This window comes from Eurosta solidaginis, chromosome 2, assembly GCF_040869045.1.
Source record: "Eurosta solidaginis isolate ZX-2024a chromosome 2, ASM4086904v1, whole genome shotgun sequence".
Lineage (NCBI taxonomy): Eukaryota > Metazoa > Arthropoda > Insecta > Diptera > Tephritidae > Eurosta > Eurosta solidaginis.
The window spans coordinates 98,454,086-98,478,509 of record NC_090320.1 but is presented as its reverse complement, the minus strand read 5'-3'; the positions used below and the strand labels follow the sequence as shown (position 1 = coordinate 98,478,509).

Sequence of the window (24,424 nt, the reverse complement as noted above, 5' to 3'; positions counted from 1 at the left end):
TTGAACCCCACTTTGACTCCGAAAACCGAGTGAAGTTCCCTTTTCCTGACGTTCGTCCGTCTGTAATGGTCTAGTCTAAATCATCGTCCGTCAGTAGGTTGCAACACCTAACTCATTGCTAGTGTGCCGCAAAGGCAACAGCCACACTAACACAAAAGAAAACTTAGAGGGCCTGCATTTTTCCTGACACTGTTTCAGCCAATAAATTCGAAATAACTCATTTCCTCTTCATACAAGTTTATTTTCACAAATTCTATGTTTACTTATATCTAGTGATTTGTATTGGTAATTCTAAATTCTATTATTTCTTATCCTGATCTAAACTCAATCAAAATAACAAAACGGATACTGCAATTACTGCATATAATATTCAAAGTTAAAACAAAATATCAAATAGATAACAAGAAAATAAAATAACCCAGATAGGAACACCCTTTTACTACAATCTTTAATTCTTGCTTGCATTAAGCAATAGTTACGGTGATCAATAAAATATGTGCATACGATAATATGGAAGGCAAAGAAACAAAAAAATTAAGAGAGATTACAACAAAGCTATATAGAGATTACCATTCATTATATATAACCACTCACGTACTCATCTCCTCACGCTCATCTGCAGTCCAGGTACCAAGGCTGTAGCAGCGGGAGCTGAAAGAAAATAGAGATAAAGAGCACAAAAAAACCCTATTCCATGTACTCATGTACTATTATATACTATTACCTCATGGAACTTTGAGTTCCGGTTTGTAATAGTAAAAATACGTACAAACATTTCCGCGATCGGAATAAGTGAAAAAAAAGATATTTAACTAGCAAAAGTTAAAATAATCGCGAGTTAAATGTGAGGTAAGCTCTGGTGGCAGTTATTAGTTTATGTAAAAAGAATAAACAAGTGGTTTACAAGTGAGGTGATTTGCAAAAAAAAAATACATAAGAAGAAAAATAAGATGCCACATGTGTCATGTGGCTTCATAAATTGCGTGGAGGAAATCCTCCTTTTACAAAAAAATTCCAAACCGAAACAAAAAAATTATTTATATAATTTTTTTTTTATCTAGGAAATGAAGTACAAAAAAAAAAAAGAAATACAGAAAAATAATAATAAAAGGAAAAGTTAGCAATGCACACAGAAAAAGAAAAGTTGCATTGGTGTGCCCGAATATTAGGGGGTAAGAAAAAAAATCAGAAAAAAAAATCAGGCTGGCAAAAAAAAAAACAAATCATAAAAGAAAATAGCTAAGCTAATACTAAAATACTAAGTAAATTAATTGTGCAAAAAGAAATATATATACTTAGGTGTGATGAAAAAATGTTGGTGAAATATGTGTATGTGTGTTTTTGGGTAAGTGTGAAAAAAAATGTATGTATAAAAATTAGGAAATCGAAAAAATATGTTAGATTCAATTAAGAAAAATATTTCATACATCGGGATTTCGGGGAAATTCAAAAAAAAAAATAAACAGGAAACTTATAATCTAAAAAAATTATTTTTTAAACCAAAATGAAAACTAAGGTATATTCTCGGTCCCTTTCGTGGTGGTGTGATGTTGTCGTTGTTGCGGCGACTTGGACGAGGTGCCGAGTGTACTCTCTACCTTTTGAGATGTCTTCTCACCACAGCCCTGCTGATGTAGCAATCCACACCATCGACCGACTAAATATACCTCACCGCTATTAGTTACTTGTTCGTGATATGATGTGATGTGCTCTGAGGTGATATTCGTGATGTGATATGTTGCTGTGATTTAATGTGATGTGATATGATGCCCTCTCTTTGTATGCGTTTAGAGTTGAGTGTTCGAAAATGGTCTTTCTCCTGTTAATAGCGTTGGTTGTGTTTGTGTTTACTGTGTATTGATTTTTGGATGTTGCTTTTACTATTTCCGTGTTTGAATGTTTCGTATCAGAAAGTATGTAGAAATGTGGTCGTGGTGTTTTTGAGTGTTGCGTGGTTATTGTTGGTGTGGTTGTTGGTAGTCGCTGGTGTGTTTGTGATCAGCAGGTTGCTTCCGGGTGTATGATATCTTGTGGTGTTGATGCTCATTTTTATTTGGGTGTTTGGTTGTATATGATGGAGGATGATATTTGGTGCTGCGGAGGTTGGTTGGTCCTTTGTTTGCGTGTATCGGTGTTGGTTTAAAATGCGTGTGGTTGTGAATATGGATGTATTCAATATTTTGATGTGGATGCGCTGTTTCTTACTCCTTTTTTTTTTGGTTTGGACAGATGGGAGTGTTTTATGTAGTGGCTTTCGTGTTCGGTGCGGTTTGTGGTAGCTTTGCAGATTGGTAGTTTGTGTGGTTTGATGTTGGTAGTTTGTGTACATGCGAATCTTGTTGTGGTGATGGGGATTCTACAAAGGAAAACCAAACAATAAAAATATAAAGCTGGGTATCACGTCATGTAAAGCATTTATAGGCCATTTTCTCCGGCGAACTTAAATGTTTGTCTGTCCAAAAAAAAATAAATTTTCTCTTAAATCATTTTCCTTTACAGAGCAGGCAAACTATGAAGTTCACTTGAGAAAATGGCACTATATTCAATATCACTTTTGGGCTAGTCACTAAGGTAGATGTATTTACTTACCGTTGGTGGATGTTGGTGCCTAGCACCGACGATGGTGGTTGGTTTCCTTTGGGGATTCCTTCAATAGAAACTATAGGATGAAAAAACGGGGTTAGAGAAATTATGCGGGTGTTAATGGAGGTTATGGACATGGGACTACAGTAAGGGCTTTGGGTATACGGAAATGGTGGTGGTAATTACCGTTGCTGGTGGTGCTGGATCTGGTGGTGGCAGGAATACTATTTCTATTTTGAATGCGGCACTTTTCACCGAACCGGTAGCTTACGGTTTCGCACTTTGAAACCTTATCACTTTATACAGTTTTAATTTAATTTTTATTTTTTTTTCTTCACTTTCACTGCACTCGCGTTGTTGGCACCGTATTCAAAACTTTGAGATAGAGAAGAGCGGGATGTTGGCCCTTTTATAGACAACTTTTTCCTGTTGTCACTACCGTTTTCGGTTTACTGTCAACCCACTTTAGCCCAAAGTCACTCAAAGTTCCTGGAAGGCTTCCAACATGTTAGCTACAACGATTGGTTCCATATTCACACACATACACACATAATACGCAGTTACTCTGCAGACAATTGGCATTGTTATTTGCAGACACAGTGGTGCGCGTGCGTGTAGGCGCACAGGGGCGTAGGTTGTTAAACGGCTGTCGTTACAGGCTCGCATCCGCCGATGTTGCCCGCGTCATGGAGCGTGTGCGTAAGAAAAGTTCATAACGCAGCCGCTGATTCCTTTCATCTCTGGCCCAACGTGTGGCCTCGACCCACTCCCAATGCCGGGCTTCACAGTGTTGTACCGTTTACGCTCATATTAAGACATATAAACATAGGGACAACTATTCTACTATTAAAATCTCTTGACACTACTTATCTAAGGTATCACTGGTAAAGAAACTATAAGTCTATATTGCAGGTTAGCCTAAATCTATATCACCGATTAATCTAAACCTATATCACAGGTTAATCTTATTCTATATCACAGATTAATGTTGTTAGGCTCTAGTGTCCATCGTCGGTGGTAAAAAAAGCAAAATTTAAATGTATAAATACTAAAATAATCACGCAAATAAATAAATAAATAAACAAATGAATCAATCAATAAAAAAACAAAATGGTTAATAAATACATGGTCAAGTCGGATACTTAGTCAGAGTGTGTTATTGGTCTAGAGAATTTCTACCGTCGTTAACAATAAATAACATAAAACATGATTTGAGAACAAGCTACACTTTACATTGGTTACAAGGTCTACATAGAACATTTATCTTAAGCCGCGAAAAGATCCTTTCCGTGGTATACCCCGATTGCTTTGCCGCTAGTATCTCCTAACTCGTACATCGAGTTGCCAATGAACCTAAATACAGTGCACTTAACTTGTTTTAGTGCGAGTTTTGCGTTAAAATTTTCTACTTTTGAACTTTGTTTAAAATTGCGGCGGTATACTGTTTGCCCTACTTTAAAAACAACATCTCTGCTTCTGAGGTCATACGTTCTTTTACTTCTTTCGTGTGCCAATTTGAGTTCCTTCATGATCTTTTCCCTGAGTATGTGCATCTTATACTCTGTTGTGTCTACTTCGAGGTCAGTATCTTTCAGGGCACTCAATTTCCTGCATAATTCGTATGACGCGCCGTGTTGCATTATCGGGATTCCAAACACAGCTGCATATGGCGACGTACTTATTGCCGTATGTACGACACTGCGAAGGGCAAATGCTGTGTCGCTTACAGCTCTATCCCATTTCTTTTGGTTTCCTTTAATGTATGACCGGATGATTTGCAGCACGGAGCGGTTAACCCTCTCTGCGGCATTCCCTTGTGGCGAGTAAAATGCTGTCTTTATATGCGTCGTACCATACTTCTTCAAGAAGGAAGTAAATATATCTGACGTAAATTGCTTTCCGTTGTCTGAATGCGCATACTCAAGTACTCCGAAAATATGGAACACATCTCTCTCTAAATATTTCACTACTTCGGCAGAGGTGGCTTTTCGCATTGGCTTAAGGAAGACAAATTTTGAAAATTGATCTAAACATACAAATATATAAACGGTACCATCACAAGTACGTGGGTATGGACCCATGAAATCGACAAACAAACGTTGAAAAGGCCTTTCAGTGAGGTGCTGCTTTCCGATGTTTGGTTTGTGGAAGGCGTTTTGTGTTTTGTTGCCTTTACATATTTCGCATGCTTTAACTAGTGTGCGTACGTCTGTAACCATACCGGGCCAATAATATCTTTCTCGGATACGTGCTAAGGTCTTGTGGATTCCACCGTGTCCAGCCGAAGGCGATCCATGCGCTGTTTCTACCAAACTCCTTCGCAGCTCAGTTGGGACCCAGAGTATCCAGGCATGGTCTTCCTGTAGTTCGTCTACCCTGTTAAATTGTGTTCGTCTGTACACGTAGTCGTCTGAAACGCAAAGTTCCGGCAGTCTGTCTTTATTCTCCATTATTGTGTTCTGCAACTCTAAGTACGCAGTCGATTTGAAGTGTGGTGAGTTAATATCGACGTCCAGCCTTCTGTCCGGCGTGTCGATTTCGTCCATGCCCATTCGCGATAGGGCGTCAGGCACTACGTTTTGGGTCCCCTTACGGTGTTCTATCTTCAAATCATATGACTGTAGTTTTAAGCTCCATCTAGCCAATCGACCTGAAAGATCTTTTTGACCCATGAGCCACTTCAAGCTAGCGTGATCTGTTATCACCGTAAAAGGTAGACCTTCCACGTATGGCCTGAACCTCTTTATGCTGATTACAGCAGCGTAACATTCCAGTTCCGTAATACTGTAGTTGCGTTGCGCTTTATTTAGTTTAGCTGACACATACGCTATCGGTCGTTCGTTGTTTTCGTCGTCCAGTTAGAATAGTACTCCACCCACCCCGTCTGTCGACGCGTCACACTGTATGTAAAAATTTCTGTTGAAGTCCAGGTGAGTCATGATTCCCTACCTGCACTTTGAGGGAGATCTTAAGGCCACAATAGAGGTGGACGGTTGGCGCAAGGGTGCGCAAATGGCGGACGAGGCGATACATGTGTACACCGATGGTTCCAAAATAGTGGAAGGAGTAGGGTCTGCGGTATACTGCGCTGATCCGGAATTAAGCAGATCATACAGGCTGCCGGATTACTGTAGCGTTTTCCAAGCGGAAATATTAGCCGTAACCAAAGCAGTAGAAACCTTGGAAGAGAATAGCTTAAGCTGCAACCGTGTTAACTTTTATATTGACAGTCAATCAGCAATTAAGGCAATAATCTCGCATAGCACAGCATCTAAATGCGTGTTAGAGTGTAAGCAGTCTCTGGAGAGAATCGGGACAGGGAGAAGCATACATCTATATTGGGTCCCAGGGCATATGGGAATAGATGGGAATGAATAAGCGGACGAATTAGCTAAAAAGGGCGCATCCCTTGAAGCTTGCTCCGTAGACGTCCCAATTAGATTGGGCGAGATTAAGCGAAGGCGAGAGGTGCACATGATCGACCAAGCAGAAAAGGCGTGGGTTCAAGCGCGGGGCTGTAAAGTGTCGAAGATTATGTGTAGGTCTTACAACCTTAGACTAACACAGTTGCTTCTATCATTAAAAAGAGAGGACTGTAGACTCATGACGGGTATTCTGACTGGACACTGCCTTCTGGCGTCACATGCCTTTAAATTAGGCTTGGTCAGTGATAGCAGGTGTAGGAAGTGCGGGTTGGAGGAGGAAACGATCGAGCACGTTCTGTGCTCGTGCCCTGCACTTGCCAGGCTAAGACTCCAGCTATTAGGAGTGATACAGCTGTCAGATCTAGAAGCAGCAAGTGGCTTAAGTCCTAGGAAGCTTCTAGTATTTGCCAAGAGGACGGAGTTATTTTATAACATAGGTCCTGGTTTTTGATAGGGTTTTTCAGTTTGGTCGTTAAAACAAACTTCTGGTAACACTACGGACTCAATCAGTCTATGTGAGGTCCTCATGGACCGGCCAGTTCAACCTACCTACCTACCAGGTGAGTCAGCACTGGTGCCGATATCAGGCTCTGTTTTAGGCTGTTAAACGCCGCCTTTGCATCCTCCGTCATTGCAAACTTTTTTATGTTTTCTTTCGTCAGTCTGTCGTGTAGTGGTGCAGCAATCGTGGCATAGTCCTGTATAAATCGCCTATACCATCCAGTCATCCCCGGGAACCTTCTAAGCTGTTTCGGAGTTCGTGGCTCTGGAAAGTCTAGCATAGCCGCTATTTTACTATCGTCTGTACGGATGCATCCGCCCGACCACGTATCCGAGATAGCGCACTTCCTTGTAACAAAATTTGCTCTTCTCAACGTTGATCGTCAATTTAGCATCACGAAGACATTTAGCTACAACAGATAACAAATATAAATGAGACGAAAAATCTTCTGAACAAACAAGTAAATCATCTAGATACACAAACACTGTTTCACGAAGGGAAGCGGGTATCACCTTGTCCATTAGTCGGCACATGCGCTGTGCAGCGTTGCACAGTCCAAACGGCATTACCGTGAAATGGTACAAAGGTCTACCAGGCACTGTGAAAGCCGTCTTTTCTCTTGATTTCTTCTCTAATGGTATCTGCCAAAATGAGTCTTTTAAGTCGATGGCAGATATATAGCGGGCATTTTGTAATCGACTTAAAATACCATCTATGTGTGGGAGTGGGTAGGCGTCTTTTATGGTGCGTTCATTAACTTTTCGGGCATCTAGGCACAGTCTGTTCTTCGTTCCTTTTATAACAAGGGACACAGGTGAGTTCCAGCAGCTGTTGCTTTCTTCTATTACTCCCATCTCTAGCATGCGATCGAGCTCTTTGTATATTAATTTCTGTATTGCGGGTGAAATAGGATAATGCCTTTGCTTCACAGGAAGGTGTTCATCAATGACTTCAATAATGTGTTCCTCCATGTCGGTTTTTCCCAGTCCCAGAACAGCAAACGATGTAAACTGCACCTTGATGCCCTCTAACGCTTTGTTTTCTTCGGGACTTGGCATATGTTGCACCGCATCAAAACACAGATCACCCTCGGCGGGTGCAAGTTCGGATACGACAGCACTCTTAGCACCCTTCCCCCATGTCTTAAAAGGTGGACCGCAAATTATCTGGGTGGTCGGCAGGCATCGGTGCAATTCAGAAACGAAACATCAAAACAAAGGAGAATTAAACAAGGGGTGCTACAGGGTGGTGTCCTATCCCCGCTTTTGTTTAATTTCTACATATCTAAGCCACCTTCACCACCGGAAGGAGTCACAATCGTTTCCTACGCCGATGACTACACAATAATGGCCACAGGCCCAGGCCCAGAGATCGATGAGCTATGCAATAAAATAAACGGCTATCTCCCTGATCTCTCCAGTTTTTTCGCCTCGCGAAACCTGTCATTGTCACCGACTAAATCTTCCGCGACCTTATTTACAACATGGACGCCCCAAATGTCGACCATATTGAACATCCACGTCGATGTCACTACGCTACCGACTGTCCTACACCCCAAAATCTTGGGTGTGACGTTTGATCAGGATCTACATTTTGGTGCGCACGCAACCGCAATTGTTCCAAGAATTCAGAGTCATAAATTGCGTGGAGGAAATCCTCCTTTTACAAAAAAATTCCAAACCGAAACAAAAAAATGATTTATATAATTTTTTTTTATCTAGGAAATGAAGTACAAAAAAAAGGAAATACAGAAAAATAATAATAAAAGGAAAAGTTAGCAATGCACACAGAAAAAGAAAAGTTGCATTAGGGTGCCAGAATATTAGGGGGTAAGAAAAAAAAATCAGAAAAAAAATCAAGCTGGCAAAAAAAAAAAACAAATCATAAAAGAAAATAGCTAAGCTAATACTAAAATACTAAGTAAATTAATTGCGCAAAAAGAAATATATATACTTAGGTGTGATAAAAAAATGTTGGTGAAATATGTGTATGTGTATTTTTGGGTAAGTGTGATAAAAAATGTATGTATAAAAATTAGGAAATCGAAAAAAATATGTTAGACTCAATTAAGAAAAATATTTCATACATCGGGATTTCGGGGAAATTCAAAAAAAAATAAACAGGAAACTTATAATCTAAAAAAATTATTTTTTAAACCAAAATGAAAACTATGGATTATTCTCGGTCCCCTTCGTGGTGGTGTGATGTTGTCGTTGTTGCGGAGAATTGGACGAGGTGCCGAGTGTACTCTCTACCTTTTGAGATGGCTTCTCACCACAGCCCTGCTGATGTAGCAATCCACACCAGCGACCGACTAAATATAACTCACCGCTATTAGTTACTTGTTCGTGATATGATGTGATGTGCTCTGAGGTGATATTCGTGATGTGATATGTTGCTGTGATTTGATGTGATGTGATATGATGCCCTCTCTTTGTATGCGTTTAGAGTTGAGTGTTCGAAAATGGTCTTTCTCCTGTTAATAGCGTTGGTTGTGTTTGTGCTTACCGTGTATTGATTTTTGGATGTTGCTTTTACTATTTCCGTGTTTGAATCTTTCGTATCAGAAAGTATGTAGAAATGTGGTCGTGGTGTTTTTGAGTGTTGCGTGGTTATTGTTGGTGTGGTTGTTGGTAGTCGCTGGTGTGTTTGTGATCAGCAGGCGTGGTTGCTTCTGGGTTTATGATATCTTGTGGTGTTGATGCTCATTTGTATTTGGGTGTTTGGTTGTGTATGATGGAGGATGATATTTGGTGCTGCGGAGGTTGGTTGGTTCTTTGTTTGTATCGGTGTTGGTTTCAAATGCGTGTGGTTGTGAATATGGATGTATGCAATATTTTGGTGTGGATGCGCTGTTTCTTACTCCTTTTTTTTTTTGTTTTGACAGATGGGAGTGTTTTATGTAGTGGCTTTCGTGTTCGGTGCGGTTTGTGGTAGCTTTGCAGATTGGTAGTTTGTGTGGTTTGATGTTGGTAGTTTTTGTACATGCGAATCTTGTTGTGGTGATGGGGATTCTGCAAAGGAAAACCAAACAATAAAAATATAAAGCTGGGTATCACGTCGTGTAAAGCATTTAAAGGCCATTTTCTCCGGCGAATTTAAATGTTTGTCTGTCCAACAATAATTCAATTTTCTCTTAAATCATTTTCCTATACAGAGCAGGCAAACTATGAAGTTCACTTGAGAAAATGGCACTAAATTCAATATCACTTTTGGGCTAGTCACTAAGGTAGATGTATTTACTTACCGTTGGTGGATTTTGGTGCCTAGCACCGACGATGGTGGTTGGTTTCCTTTGGGGATTCCTTCAATAGGAACTATAGGATGAAAAAAACGGGGTTAGAGAAATTATGCGGGTGTTAATGGAGGTTATGAACATGGGACTACAGTAAGGGCTTTGGGTATACGGAAATGGTGGTGGTACTTACCGTTGCTGGTGGTGCTGGATCTGGTGGTGGCAGGAATACTATTTCTATTTTGGATGCGGCACTTTTCACCGAACCGGTAGCTTACGGTTTCGCACTTTGAAACCTTATCACTTTATACAGTTTTAATTTAATTTTTGTTTTTTTTTTCTTCACTTCACTGCACTCGCGTTGTGGGCACCGTATTCAAGACTTTGTGATAGAGAAGAACGGGATGTTGGCCCTTTTATAGACAACTTTTTCCTGTTGCAACTACCGTTTTCGGTTTACTGTCAACCCACTTTAGCCCAAAGTCACTCAAAGTTCCTGGAAGGCTTCCAACATGTTAACTACAACGATTGGTTCCATATTCACACACATACACACATAATACGTAGTTGCTCTGCAGACAATTGGCATTGTTATTTGCAGAGACAGTGGTGCGCGTGCGTGTAGGCGCACAGGGGCGTAGGTTGTTAAACGGCTGTCGTTACAACTCCACCTTATACTAGTCGGTTAAAGCTTATCAAAATTCCAACTCTCGCAAGTCGTAGAGAAATGCTAGGCATATTATTAATGGCTAAACTACTGAATAGACTGATTTCTAGCCCCTTTCTTTTGAACGAAGTAAACTTCAATGTCCCATCACGAGCGTCAAGACATTACCAACTTCTTCTTTTGAGGCAGTGCAGAACTAATTTCGAATTAAGTGAACCTTTTAGGTGTTTGTGTCATGATTTGAACCCTCATTCGAACTCGTTTCATATAACAGATTCACTTTTTACTATAAAGAAAACTGTCCTATCCAAAATAATAAAAAAAAAAATAAATAAATCTTTATAAAAAAATCTCTTATTTAACTATGTAGTATATGTATTATGTGTAATACTCAACTGATGATATTTATTCTGTAGCTGAGCAGTTTTAGATCTCAACGCTTAACAAACCTCCGCCTATCAACAACTCGGCAAAAAGAAAATCCGTGCGTAATGCGGATGCGCAGCTCCTGTCAGTTGGGCGGGCTTTGGAGGGTATTTATCCGTTGGGTTTATTATTATTAGCATATGGTCTCAAGAAAGCTATGTTGGTATCAGCCTTTGGTATGAGAAAATTTAGATGATTACCAAAAGTAAAAGATCAGTCAATTACAAAGCTTTCACCAACCCACCCCTCAACTGTACGGTAACTAGTCTCAAAAGAGCCACTTTAGCAAAATATCAAATATATGCCTTTTTTTTCTTTTCTCGAAAAACATATATAATTACGCCAAGATCGCGAAATTCATTAATTGGCGCAAGATTTACATTTCAAATCGAGTACGCGAGAGAAAACACATTCATAGACTTAGTATACGTTATGTGACAGTATAGTGTTAACTACTTTGTACTCTACTTTAATTTTTAAAATAATTTTAATTGAGTTTTCGTGTTAACTTGGAATTTTGAATAACTTCAAAAAAGGGAGAATTCTAATTAGTTGGAAAATATCTAAACTCAAAAATAAACAAAAATAAATTTTTAAAAACAAAATCAAAATAAAAGATTTTTTAAATATCAATTTGAATGTTGATATATTGGCGATCCCGCTCGAATCATAATGGTACTATAAAAGTCAATACATTTTCTGCAAACTGGCCGTTTAGTCAATATGGACAATTACTCCATTTATGTAATTACAAGTGCACTCAAAAAGATTTCTACGTAAAATACCTAATGAAATTTTGGACGATCTAATTATTTACATCACTACCGGAATATACTCAACGTTTATTAGTTTTACTCTTTGGTACATTCGATTTTATTACCACCCATGCAACACAAACCAGGACGTGCATGACCAGCGAGGCGCTGAGCATTTAAGTTGCATCGAGTTTCTTTCAGTCATACGTCAGTGATAGCAAAACGACACCTATAAAAATTTACTTAAACTTAAGATTATCACAAAAATTATGAAGCAGATTACTGATAAATTTTCTACACATAATTTATTTGGACACGAAAATTATGAATATTATACAGGATTTACTGGATGTATACTAAAATTACATACAAGATAAATTGATATGCAATTTTCAATATCCACCCCCACCATGTTTGCAAATTAACTCAACAAAAATATACATTTCAACACTCTCTGAAGACTAAGAAGACATAGTTGCAGTGTCAATTGAAGTTACAGCAGCGATTGGGTTATCCAAACCACAACAACAATTTTGCACGCAATACACACAAGAACAGATTTAAAATGAAGACATCACGATGAAAATTAAGAGATTTACAAATAAAACAACAAAGCCATTGCATATTTTAAAAGCATTACGATATCAAACAATCCAGATATTAATTTCAAGATATTTTTTAAACAATCATCAATCAACTAATTAATTTTAATATTTTTTTATTAAATTTAAATTTATGTAAGTATAATTTTTATTCTAATATTAAATTTAAATTTTTTCAATTATAATTTAAATTAAAATTTTAAACCTTTTAACTTTCAAATTTATTTTAAGATTATTTTTATATTTTAACAATTATTTAAATTTACTTATTTTTTATATAAAATTAAATATTTTATTTAAATTGTTAACTCCCTTTCCAAAAAAAAATCTTAAATATTTCCTAATTTTCAAATTTTTCATAAATTTTTTTTTTTTTTTTTTTTTTATATGGTTCTACGTTCACCAAATACGAACCCGTAAGTTTACAAATTAGGAAAATCAAAACAACAATTATACAAATAACACAATGACTCACAATACAACTCAAAATTCTAACATTAATACAACACAAAACATCATCTCTAATATAACACAAGATACTTCAAGACAAGATAACTTTACAAATTTTTCTTCTACTAAATCTATTAAATTACCACAATTTTGGCAAGATTCTCCTGATGCCTGGTTTTTACTTGTTGAAGGACAATTTGAAAATAATAATATCACTGATGATAATTTAAAATTTCAAAATGTTCTAATTACTCTTCAACGAGATACTATTTCTAAAATTTTAGATGTTATTAACCCTCCTCCTCTTTTTAATAAATATGATACAATCAAAAAAATTCTATGTGAAAGATTTTCTCTTAGCGAAGAAAAAAGATTAGAACAATTATTTTCAAAAACTGAACTTGATGATCGTTCACCATCTGAATTATTCAGATTTATGAAATCACTTATAGGTACTGACTCCATTGTAAGTCAAGAATTACTTTTCAAATTATGGATTCGTAAATTGCCACAAGAAATACAAATCCATTTAACTTCTAGTAACAATCAAAATAAAGATGAAGTAATTATTTTAGCTGACAAACTTTTTGATTTAATCAACAAACGTCATTCTTCCAAATCTCCTGTAGTCTCAAGTATAAATAATAATATTTTAGAACAATGCGTTAAAAATTTAACTGAATTAACCACGGCTATTTTTCAAAATTTAAATAAAATTTCTAATGATATTAATCAATTACAAATCCGTTCAAGATCTAAAGATAGAAATAGATTTAAATCTCGAAATTTTTCAAAATCAAGAAATTTTTCAAACAATCGTAATTTTACTTCACAAACAAATATTTGTTGGTATCACAAAAAATTTAAGAATAACGCTCTTAAATGTATACCCCCATGCAATTTTAATCAAAATCACAATTCAAATTCCGAACAAAATTTAAACTGAAACGATCCATTATGACGGTGACGGATAATGGAACTATTATTAAACCTACTCGTCGCCTATTCATATTTGATAAATTCAATAAACTTAATTTTCTTATCGATACAGGTGCAGTTGTATCAGTTATTCCTTTTTCTAAATTTAAAATCTATAAAAGAAATTCGGATCTTACTTTGACCGCAGCAAACGGTTCTTCAATTAAAACTTTCGGTACAAAACTACTTAAAATTGATTTAGGTTTAAGAAGAGATTTTGAATTTCCATTCATTATTGCGAATATTGATACACCAATTTTAGGAGCAAACTTTTTAGAAAAATTCGGAATTATTGTCAATATTAAAAATAAAGAAATAATGGATTCTACTACAAAAATTAAAGTTACTGGATCTTCTGGATTTTCTGATATTTTCTCACTCAAAATTCCTATTGTCGAAAATAAGTTTTCAAAATTACTTAATGAATTTCCATCTATTACCTGTGAACCAGATTATACTAAAAAAGTTAAACACCATACGGTTCACAGGATAGAAACAAAAGGTATTTTACCATTTTCGAAACCCAGACGTCTTGATCCAATCAAACTTAAAATTGCTAAAGCTGAATTTGAATTTTTAGTTAAAACGGGTATATGCAGACCCTCAAATTCTCCTATTGCATCTCCACTTCATCTCGTTCCTAAAAAAGAACCAAATGATTGGAGACCTTGCGGAGACTATCGAAGACTTAATTTTATTACTACACCAGATCGGTATCCTTTACCACATATTCACGATTTAACAATTGATTTAAAAAACAAACAATTTTTTTCCAAAATTGATCTTGTGCGTGCTTACCACCAAATTCCAATGGCAGAAGAAGACATTCATAAAACTGCAATAACTACCCCTTTTGGAATGTTTGAATTCGTAAGAATGCCTTTCGGTTTACGAAACAGTGCTCAAACTTTCCAACGCTTTATTAATGAAGTATTTTCTGATTTCGATTTTGTATTTACATATATTGATGACATTCTTATTGCCAGTGATAATGAAGATCAACATATAAATCATTTAAAATCAGTTTTCAAAAGACTTGAAGAATATAATTTAAATATCAAACCTTCAAAATGTACTCTCGGTGTAAATAGATTAAATTTTTTAAGTTACGAAATTTCAGGCGAAGGTATTAAACCATCTTTAGATAGAATTGAAATCATAACAAATTTTGAAAAACCAATTTCTATAAATAAATTACAAAAATTTTTAGGTATGATAAATTACTATCACAGATATATTAAAATGTTAGCAACAGAACTTAGTCCTCTGCATGAAATGTTAACACATGCAATTAAAAACAAACTCAAACAATTAAATTGGACAAATGAAACCACAACAGCTTTCGAAAATGTTAAAAAACTTTTTGCTAAAAATACTTTACTTACACATTTCGACAAAAATGGTACTTTATCATTAGCAGTAGATGCATCAAATGTTGCTATTGGAGCAGTTCTTCAACAAAATAGCAATAATATACTAGAACCTTTAGCTTATTTTTCAAGAAAATTAACTACAACAGAAACTAAATATTCAACATTTGATCGTGAACTTTTGGCAATTTATAATTCAATTAAACATTTTAAACATTTTCTTGAAGGTAGAACTTTTACAATTTATACTGATCATAAACCTTTAATTCATGTTCTAAATTCTAAAGTAGATAGATCTCCTCGTCAACTACGTCATCTTGAATATATTGCTCAATTTACAAATGATATTCAATATATACGTGGAAAAGACAACATAGTTGCCGACACACTTTCCCGTATTCCAGAAATAAATGCAATTTCAACTCAAGATATAAATTTAGAAACTTTATATAAAGAACAGCAAACTGATACATTTTTACAAAAAACCATTTCTGATCAAAATTCTAAAAATAATTTAAAGGAAATTCATATTCCAGTTATTAATTTAAATTTATGGTGTGATGTTTCTCTACAACCTTTTCGACCTTATGTTCCACATTCTATGAGAAGAATTATATTTGACAAAATTCACTCATTATCTCATCCAAGTATAAGAACAACTAGAAAATTAATTCAAAATAAATATTATTGGCCTAACATGCGTAAAGAGATTAACGATTGGACTTCATCTTGCATCAATTGTCAAAAATCCAAAATTTCAAGACATACTAAATCTCCTATCCAAAAAATTCAAATACCATCAGGCCGTTTTGAACATATTCATATGGATATTGTTGGACCTCTTCCAGTTTCAAATGGAAATTGTTATATTTTAACAATTATTGACAGATTTTCACGTTGGCCTGAAGCTTATCCGCTTAAAGATATTTCAACAAATACTATAGTAAAAACTTTTATTCAAAATTATATACCACGATTTGGTATACCATTAAATATTACAGTAGATCAAGGTTCACAATTCACCTCAAAATTTTTTACAGAATTAACTAAACTTTTAGGTTCTCATAAAATTCATACATCTCCTTACCATCCCAAAGCAAATGGCATGATAGAGAGATTTCATCGAACTTTAAAAGCAGCAATTATAGCATCAAACGACTCGGTTCATTGGTCTGACATTTTACCATTCATTCTACTTGGTTTACGAACTTCTATTAAAGAAGATTTAAAATGTTCATCTGCTGAACTTGTTTATGGCCAAACACTTAGAATACCTGGTGAATTAATTATTTCAAATAATAATAAAGAACATGATTTTTCTAATGACGCTCTTCATAAAATAAGAGAATATTTTTCAATTGTTCGTTCTAAAGTTTTTCATCATAACAAAGAAAATGTTTTCGTTCCTAAACAATTAGAAAATTGTGAGTATGTTTTTGTTAAAGTTCTTCGTAAATCTAATTTAGAATCACCTTATGAAGGACCTTTTAAAGTTATATCTAAGAAACATAAAACATTTACAATTCAATACAATAATACTATTAAAAATATTTCAATTGATTTACTTAAACCAGCAAACATACTTATTAACACTAATTTAAATACAAATACATTAAACAACAAAAAACAAAAAAGGGTTACATTTAATATTAATTAATAATTTGTTTGTTTCAAATTTTCTTGGAGGGGGAGTAAATATAGTGTTAACTACTTTGTACTCTACTTTAATTTTTAAAATAATTTTAATTGAGTTTTCGTGTTAACTTGGAATTTTGAATAACTTCAAAAAAGGGAGAATTCTAATTAGTTGGAAAATATCTAAACTCAAAAATAAACAAAAATAAATTTTTAAAAACAAAATCAAAATAAAAGATTTTTTAAATATCAATTTGAATGTTGATATAGACAGCATTTACTAATATTGAGTCGCAGATTATTTTGAAAGGGCCAATTATTAATAGCATTCAGATCTTCTTGCAGACGCAATGCATCAGAAGTACAGAAAATAGTTTTAAGTCTTCAGCATAAAGCAAAGATTTCGAATTGTGTATGCATGAGCCAACATCATTAATAAACATTGAGAGCAAAATAGGACAAAGGATGCTACCTTGTGGTGCACCCAAGGTTGCTGAGAATTCATAAAACTTATTTTTCTCAATTTCTACAAAAGAGATTCTGTTTTCCAAATAGGACTTCAGCAGCGATAGAACGCTTGAGTGAGAGGCAAAGTTTTCAAGTTTTCACGGAAGTAATTTGTGCGAAACTGTGTCAAAACCCTTAGAAAAATCTGTATATATGGTGTCAACTTGGCATCCATCCTTAAACGCATAGACACAAATCTGAAAGAAAACAGCCAGATTTGTAACAGTCGGACGTCCTGCAATAAAACCATGCTGATATGGATCGGCTATTCTATTGATAGCAAAGGATAAATTGTTTTCAACTACCTTTTCAAAAAGTTTTGAAAATACCGGCCGGCAGACTTTTAGTACATAAGTGTAAAAAAAACACTTTCTATTCCAAAAATAAAAAAAATAATAACTTTTCAATTATAGAGACACTAAAAACTCATAATTATAAGAAAAACTTAATTGCCAATAAACCAAAAACCAACATGATGTTTTTAAATAAAAATTTTCTATTATAAATGAGACTGGGTTGGTCCCCATAAAAAAAAGTTGTGAAAGTCTGCCCTAAATTTGAAGCTTATGTTGAGAGGGTTTTGGAAAATATATTTTGATTTTTTTTATCCTTCGAAAAACAGCCAAAATAGCTTTTTTGTTGTAACTTAGTCCTTCGACAGCTTATTTTTTTAACGGTTTTATTTAGCTTGACTCTGTGTTTGGCCGGCCGTTGTTACGATTGATAGCCATAAGTAACACCAACTGATCCTTAAGTAGGGTATGCTACGCCTCACATTTTTAGAAATTTCACGCGCCCAACGCTTTTATTTGTCTGATCAACGCCCTAGATTGATGAGGACTGTGACGACTAGTACCTGAAACCTACCTAATTAGTTTCTATTTTTTTGTATTAATAAAACCGTTTAACTTAAAAATTTTTTTTAATTATTAAATACGGATTGTGAAAACCTACCTAATTAGTTTCTATCTTCTAATATTAATATAACTAAATGTAAGTACTGTTTTTAATAAAACCGTTTAACTTAAAAAATTTGTTTAATTATTACATACGGATTGTTTGATTGATTTTAAATTTTCACAAAGGTGCGTACACAAAGGCGTAAAGAAAGTTTTAGAAATTAAAATTCTAGTGATTTTGTGCCGGCCTTAAGTTGTATAGGTACCATTTCCAATATAACCTTACTCTTTAGTAATATAACCTTATTTTACAAAGTCACTTCAATTATTTTACAAAATATCTTCACTTGTGTTTAATTATTTACAAATTGGCTGGCGAGCAATATATTTGTATAATATACATATATTTATACATATGTACAATTAGGTAAGGGCAATCATATATTCATAAAAGTATACGTTTATGTGTACAGGGTGTCTGGTTGTGTTAGGTATTGTGAAAATCAGTGCTATTAAAAATTATCTTGTACGAAGTTTTCCATTAGTTGTTTTTTTCTAACAAAATGAAAACCTTTATCAGACTCACGGATTCAGTAGTAGAATTTTACGCGAATTTTCTAAGCACTCCTATAAGTGACCAGTACATTCGCTGAAAATTCAGCAAACTGATTTTAAGGCAATTTATGGACAAAGTGAAAGAAGCATATGATGAATTGTTGGCAGATGTATCCATTGCTGATAAGACGATTGCCTCAATTCATAAAAAGCAATAATATGATATGCAGCTTTCATAAGAACCCTCTCAAAAATACATAGTTTAAACGAAGCGCTTAAAAAGGAAGCAAAAGGCAAGGAAAACGACGAAAAGCAATTAAAGCGTCATAATATCCGTCTACCACCTTGCGATACCTTAGTTTTCAAGGGTGATTATATTTCATGGCCAACGTTTCGTGATATATTCACGGCCATATATATTAAAAATGACACACTTAAAGGAGTCGAAAAGCCTTTCTACTTGAATCAAACGACACAAGGTGAAGCAAAAGAAATTGTTGAAAAATGTCCGTTGACCTATGAAGGTTTTGACACTGCTTGGAAAAATCTTAGCGATAGGTACGAAAATAAGAGAATGTCAATCAATTCTCAATTAAAAATTCTCTTCAGTTTAACTTCAATAGAGTCCGAGTGTAGCACTTCTATTAAAAGGTTGTAAATGGATATCAACAAGTGTATATCCGCTCTTAAATGCCATCAAGTTGACATCACCAACTGGGATGCAATTATTACTTATATTTGTTCGACAAAATTACCTGAACTAAAACCATCGCTTTGGGAGCACTCGGCCGAAAACAAGACGGATATCCAAGTGGGAGGACATGGGCAAGTTCCTTACAAAGAGATTCCAAAGATTGGAAAGTGTTTCAGGGTTCAAAGGGCAAAGCCAAAAAGTCAGAAGTCAAATAGTTCAAACAAATTCTCCTCCGAACCCTCGCAATAGGAACTTGGCGCATACCAAATTAGTATCGCCAATAATGCGTGCGAAACCAAAAGAGCACAACATTCATAGATGTCCCAGTTTCAAAAAGTTAGAGTTTAACAAAAGGATTAACTTTATTAAATTCAACGGCTGCTGCCTCAATTGCCTTTTATCGGGACATTCGGTGTCGAGATGTACTAGCCCATACAATTGCGGCACTTGTCAATCTCGACATCATACACTTTTGCATTTACCGAAGGCACGGTCTAATGCGACCAATAATTCACACATACCTTCGGACAACATACAGTCCACTTCCAAACAAGCCCAACAAAGGCGCGACTCTACTAGCAGTAACAAAACGCCTGCTAGCAACGAACAATCCCATCATGCTTATACAAGAAAAGGGATTTTACTAGGTACGGCGCGGTCTAATATTCACTACAATGGTACAAACTATTCTGCCTGGCCGCTTATAGATTCAGGCTCAGAGTGTTCCTTCAAGTTTCGGGCATCAATAATATGGTTTCTGCGCAGTTTAAAGAAGCGTGCTTGATCCAACTGCGGTCATCTATCGACCCATTGATTTCGATCGAAGCTATGGTGCTAGTTTTACCACAGGTGACCGAGTTACAAAGGGAATATATAATAGGGTGGTGATGGAATATGAATCCATGGGCCACATGCTCAAATTATCTGGAATCCAGTCAGCTGATGCTACTGACACAAAATATCAGCGAATAGTCCGAATGAACCTATCAGTGTTTATGAATTAAAGACTGTGCCTTTCGGCGTTAATTGTGCTCCTTACTTAGCAATTAGGACTTCGTTACAACTAGCTGATGACTTGGAAACGTTGTGCCCAATTGCATCGAACATTTTGCGAAGTTATATGTACGTTGATGACGTTACGGTTTTAAAATCAGCTGGGTTTCCATTACGAAAGTGGACTCTAATTTTAGTGAAATTTTACTCATCTTGTGCATGAAGATTTTCTCGAATTCGGAGATACGAGCAGTGCTAAATGCTAAATGGAATCCTGATTCTGATCATTTCTATTTTAAGGTCAATTCAATGGAAACAAATAAAATTCTAAGTAAGAGAGAGATACTTTCGCCTATTGCCATGCTTTTCCATCCATTAGGGTGGTTGGCACCAATTATTATAGTTGCGAAAATTCTGATGCAGAATATCTGGTTAGAGGGTACTAATTTCATTGCCCGAAATTATATGTTAACAAATTTAAAGAAACCATAATGAACGTCATACTGTACTTTTTGCAAGGAAGCCCAAAGGTCTCTACATGCCGATTACTTTCGGCATGCGGAAGAAAACAAAATATACAGATATTAATTTCAGCAGAATTTGTCTACATGCTTACACAATGCTTTTATAATTTGCATTAATAATATGCTTAAATGTAGCTTTAATGCATTTAAAAACAAATGCAGTTTTCTAAAATATGATACGGCTGTAATTAAAGGTTTTATTTTTCTTACCTTGTCAATAAATGTGCAACCATGTAGCCCAGTTATTTGGCACCGTCGTACATCAGGAACTTTCAGATATGTGTGCAAAAGCGTATTGAATGTGAAAGATAAATCCTTGCTCGGATTGTAAACTCCAATATGGAAATGCAATTCTTTTTCACGTAAAATTAGGCGGTATGTGATACGAAATCTGAAAATATGATAGTAAAATATTGAATCTTTTCTAGATTCATGTTTTTTTCAACTGGCTGGTAAAAGTTGTGCGATTTTTTGCAACTCAACCAAAATTGAATAGGTAGAACAGTTTTGGCAGGCCCTGCATATTTTATGCCAACTCCAAATGGCATCTGTAAGGCAGATCCCGTTTAAAAAAAAAAATTGTCTAATGTATTTTGATGTTTCTTTTTCCTGGACCTGAACCCAATACCTTAGGTGTGGTACGCCGTAAAATATTAATAAATATTGGGTAGTCCGTTTCGTCGAAGGCTGGTATTGTACTCTGTCAATCCAGAGTCAAATAAACCCTTAATCCTTTATCGGTTGCCGGATACACGAAGTCACCAGTGGAATCTGCAAACGGTGAATGGTGGATGAGAAGCAGATGCAGAATAACTGGGAGAGCGGCGGACGGCGAACCATGGGAGATTCGTCGCTGATTGTTCGAGGGAGCAGGAGACCTTGACCAAATATTATTTAATTAATTACAATATTGTAATGTACGATATTGCAATGTGTTATTTATATTGTGGCGAATTTTAGCATAACTAAGCTGTTAGTAAATAAAGGCACAACAACAATAAAGCAAGCTGCCACTCTTGTGTACATAAACAAATCAACCATCATTTACACACATACATACAAGGCTCCGAAGAGATACTCACAAACACATGTGATCATCAGCCGAAGTAGTTACTCACACATACACACGCATATGGCTATAAGATAAACATAAACTACAAATATACATATATATAGAAATTACCAAGTAGGAGATACAACTGTTATAGAAGGCGAAACGGCTAGACCTTATAAGGAGGCCAGAGAGAGTATAAAAGCAGAGCAAGCTGAGGCATGAATAATCAGTTTGATTTAAACACGCTATCAGTTGCGAAGTGAAGTATAATTGTGAAGTATAATTGTACTTTAAAATGTAATTTCCGACGATTTCGCATACTACTTGGACATGGCAAAGTTAAGTGAATTAAGGAACCAGCAACTGAAAAAGGAGTTGGAGCACCGTGGATTGAATACAACCGGCAATAAGACCGAACTACGAGACCGGCTACGAGAGGTAATGGAGTTGGAAGGAATTAATGTGGACGAGTATGTCTTTCATCCTTATGGGGACGAGACAACAACAAAAATTTAAGAGAAAAATGAAACATCGCAGACTGTTACGAGCACAGACTTGAACATGATATTTGCTGCAATATCAGCTCAAACGTCGACAGTAACATCCAAGATGGAAACTCAACTGGAAGAACAGAAGACATATATGGTATCCCAACTGGAATCACAGGAGGCACGTATATCCGAAATGTCGGCACAAATTTCAGCGCAGATATCATCTCAGATCTCTACACAACTTGAAGAGCAGGAAGCCTGTATATCATCTAAGCAGGAAGCGCGCATGGAAGAGAAACTAACCCAGTTTCATGAAGGTTTCAGTGGCCGACAAGAAAAAATCTAGGCCGAGGTAGAAGCTTTGAGAGGTCGTATATAGGAGTTGCAAATAATCCGCCCAGCAGTTTCAGCGAGTAATCCAAAGGTAAAGGCACCATCCTCTGACGGTCCTGTCCCTTTGCAGATCCTTAAACTATAGTTTGAGAAGACCGCAGCAGTGAACAACTGGAATGCTGAAGATAAAGTTCCAGCTCTATTCGTAGCATTGAAGGGGCCAGTAGCCGAAATCCTACAGACATTTCCAGAAGGAGAGCGGAACGACTATGAAGCATTGATGGCTGCTGTAGAACGACGTTACGGAAGCGAACACAGGAAACAAATCTACCAAATGGAATTGCAAAACCGCTACCAAAAATCTAACCAGACTTTGCAGGAGTTTGCTTCAGACATTGAAAGATTGGCTCATCTTGCAAATGCGGACGCACCCGTGGAATACACTGAAAGGGTAAAGATTCAGAGTTTTATAAATGCATACGGTACGTTGAAACGAAGCGAGCTAATTACGCAAGCCCAAAGCAAACATTTTCTGAAACATTATCCCATGCACCGATTCAGGAAACTTCCTCACTTTTGAGCAAACCAGCATACACAGCCCATCGTGTGGAAATGGAAAGACAAGAGTGGGTAGACGCAATTTTGGAATTATTGAAGTCAAATGCTTTAAGTGTGGGAAACCAGGGCACATTGCACGGTATTGCAGCACCAACCCTAATAGTTCCAACAATGTGGCTGGTCGTAAACGCAGAGCTGAAGCAGATGAGCAAATCTCCAAATCCACTCAATCGTTAAACTAAAGCGAGTTAGCCGCAAGGGACGACAGCTGACTCCTGCAATTGAATGCCCCATAATCTCTATCTCGCAAATTGGAAGAAGGTCAAGTAATCTTACTGTCGGAGGACATGTGGATGGAAAGGAACGTTTACTGACTGTAGATACGGGTGCATCTCATTCCATCATTCGATCGGATTTAGTCAACAAGAAGATAAGACGATTACATTGAGCAAGATTGCGTATAGCCACTGGAGAAGATACCCAGGCAATTGGAGAAGTAGCATGTGAAGTCGCAATTGGGAACGTCACGGTACTACACAGTTTTATAGTGGCAGAGATTGTTGATGCACAATAATTGGAGTGGACTTCTTAATCGACCAAGGCATCAAGATCGGCATGCAAAGCAAGACGATGCGATATAAGAACATGGATGTTTCCACTTAATTTCGGTTACGAGAAAGGCTACAGCAGTAAATGAGTTCTGGTGTAGGAGAATCAGTAAATACCACCAAAATCGGAGGCGGTCATATGAGATTGTGGGACAAAAAAATTGTGGTTTGTCGAAGCTGCAAACAAATCAACACCGAACGTAATTGTAGGAAAAACCCTGGCTATGACAAAACAGAATGGACGTGTTCCACTAGGAGTACTCAATGAGTTCAAGTCACCACTCAAACTGTCCTTGGAGCTCAGCGGTGGCACTTGTGAAGAAGAAGAATGAAAAAATGAGGTTTTGCGTGGACTACCGGAAGTTGAAAGACGTTACGAAAAAGGATAGCTACCCATTTCCAAGAATTGACGACACTCTGGGCTCGCTATCTGGTACAAAATGGTTTTACATACTGGACTTAAAAAGCGGCTACTGGCAAGTGGAGGTGAAGGATGAAGACAAGGAGAAAACAGCCTTCAGTGTCGAAGATGGTCTTTGGCAGTTTACAATAATGCCCTTTGAACTATGTAATGCACCAG

At 36.2% G+C, this 24,424-nt stretch overlaps 1 protein-coding gene and 1 pseudogene across 10 annotated transcripts in view; one reads left to right on the top strand and one right to left on the bottom strand.

Moving 5' to 3' along the window:
- The window catches only part of LOC137240104 (uncharacterized), a 1,657,600-nt gene that overhangs the window by 844,383 nt on the left and 788,793 nt on the right, over positions 1-24,424 (bottom strand). For all 10 annotated transcript variants that reach the window (XM_067766027.1, XM_067766030.1, XM_067766026.1 and 7 more), the window contains one exon: positions 21,011-21,191. In XM_067766027.1, coding sequence (XP_067622128.1) covers positions 21,011-21,191 — 181 coding nt within the window. The remainder of the gene's footprint in view (positions 1-21,010; positions 21,192-24,424) is intronic.
- On the top strand, positions 9,922-12,176 carry LOC137239205 (uncharacterized; annotated as a pseudogene).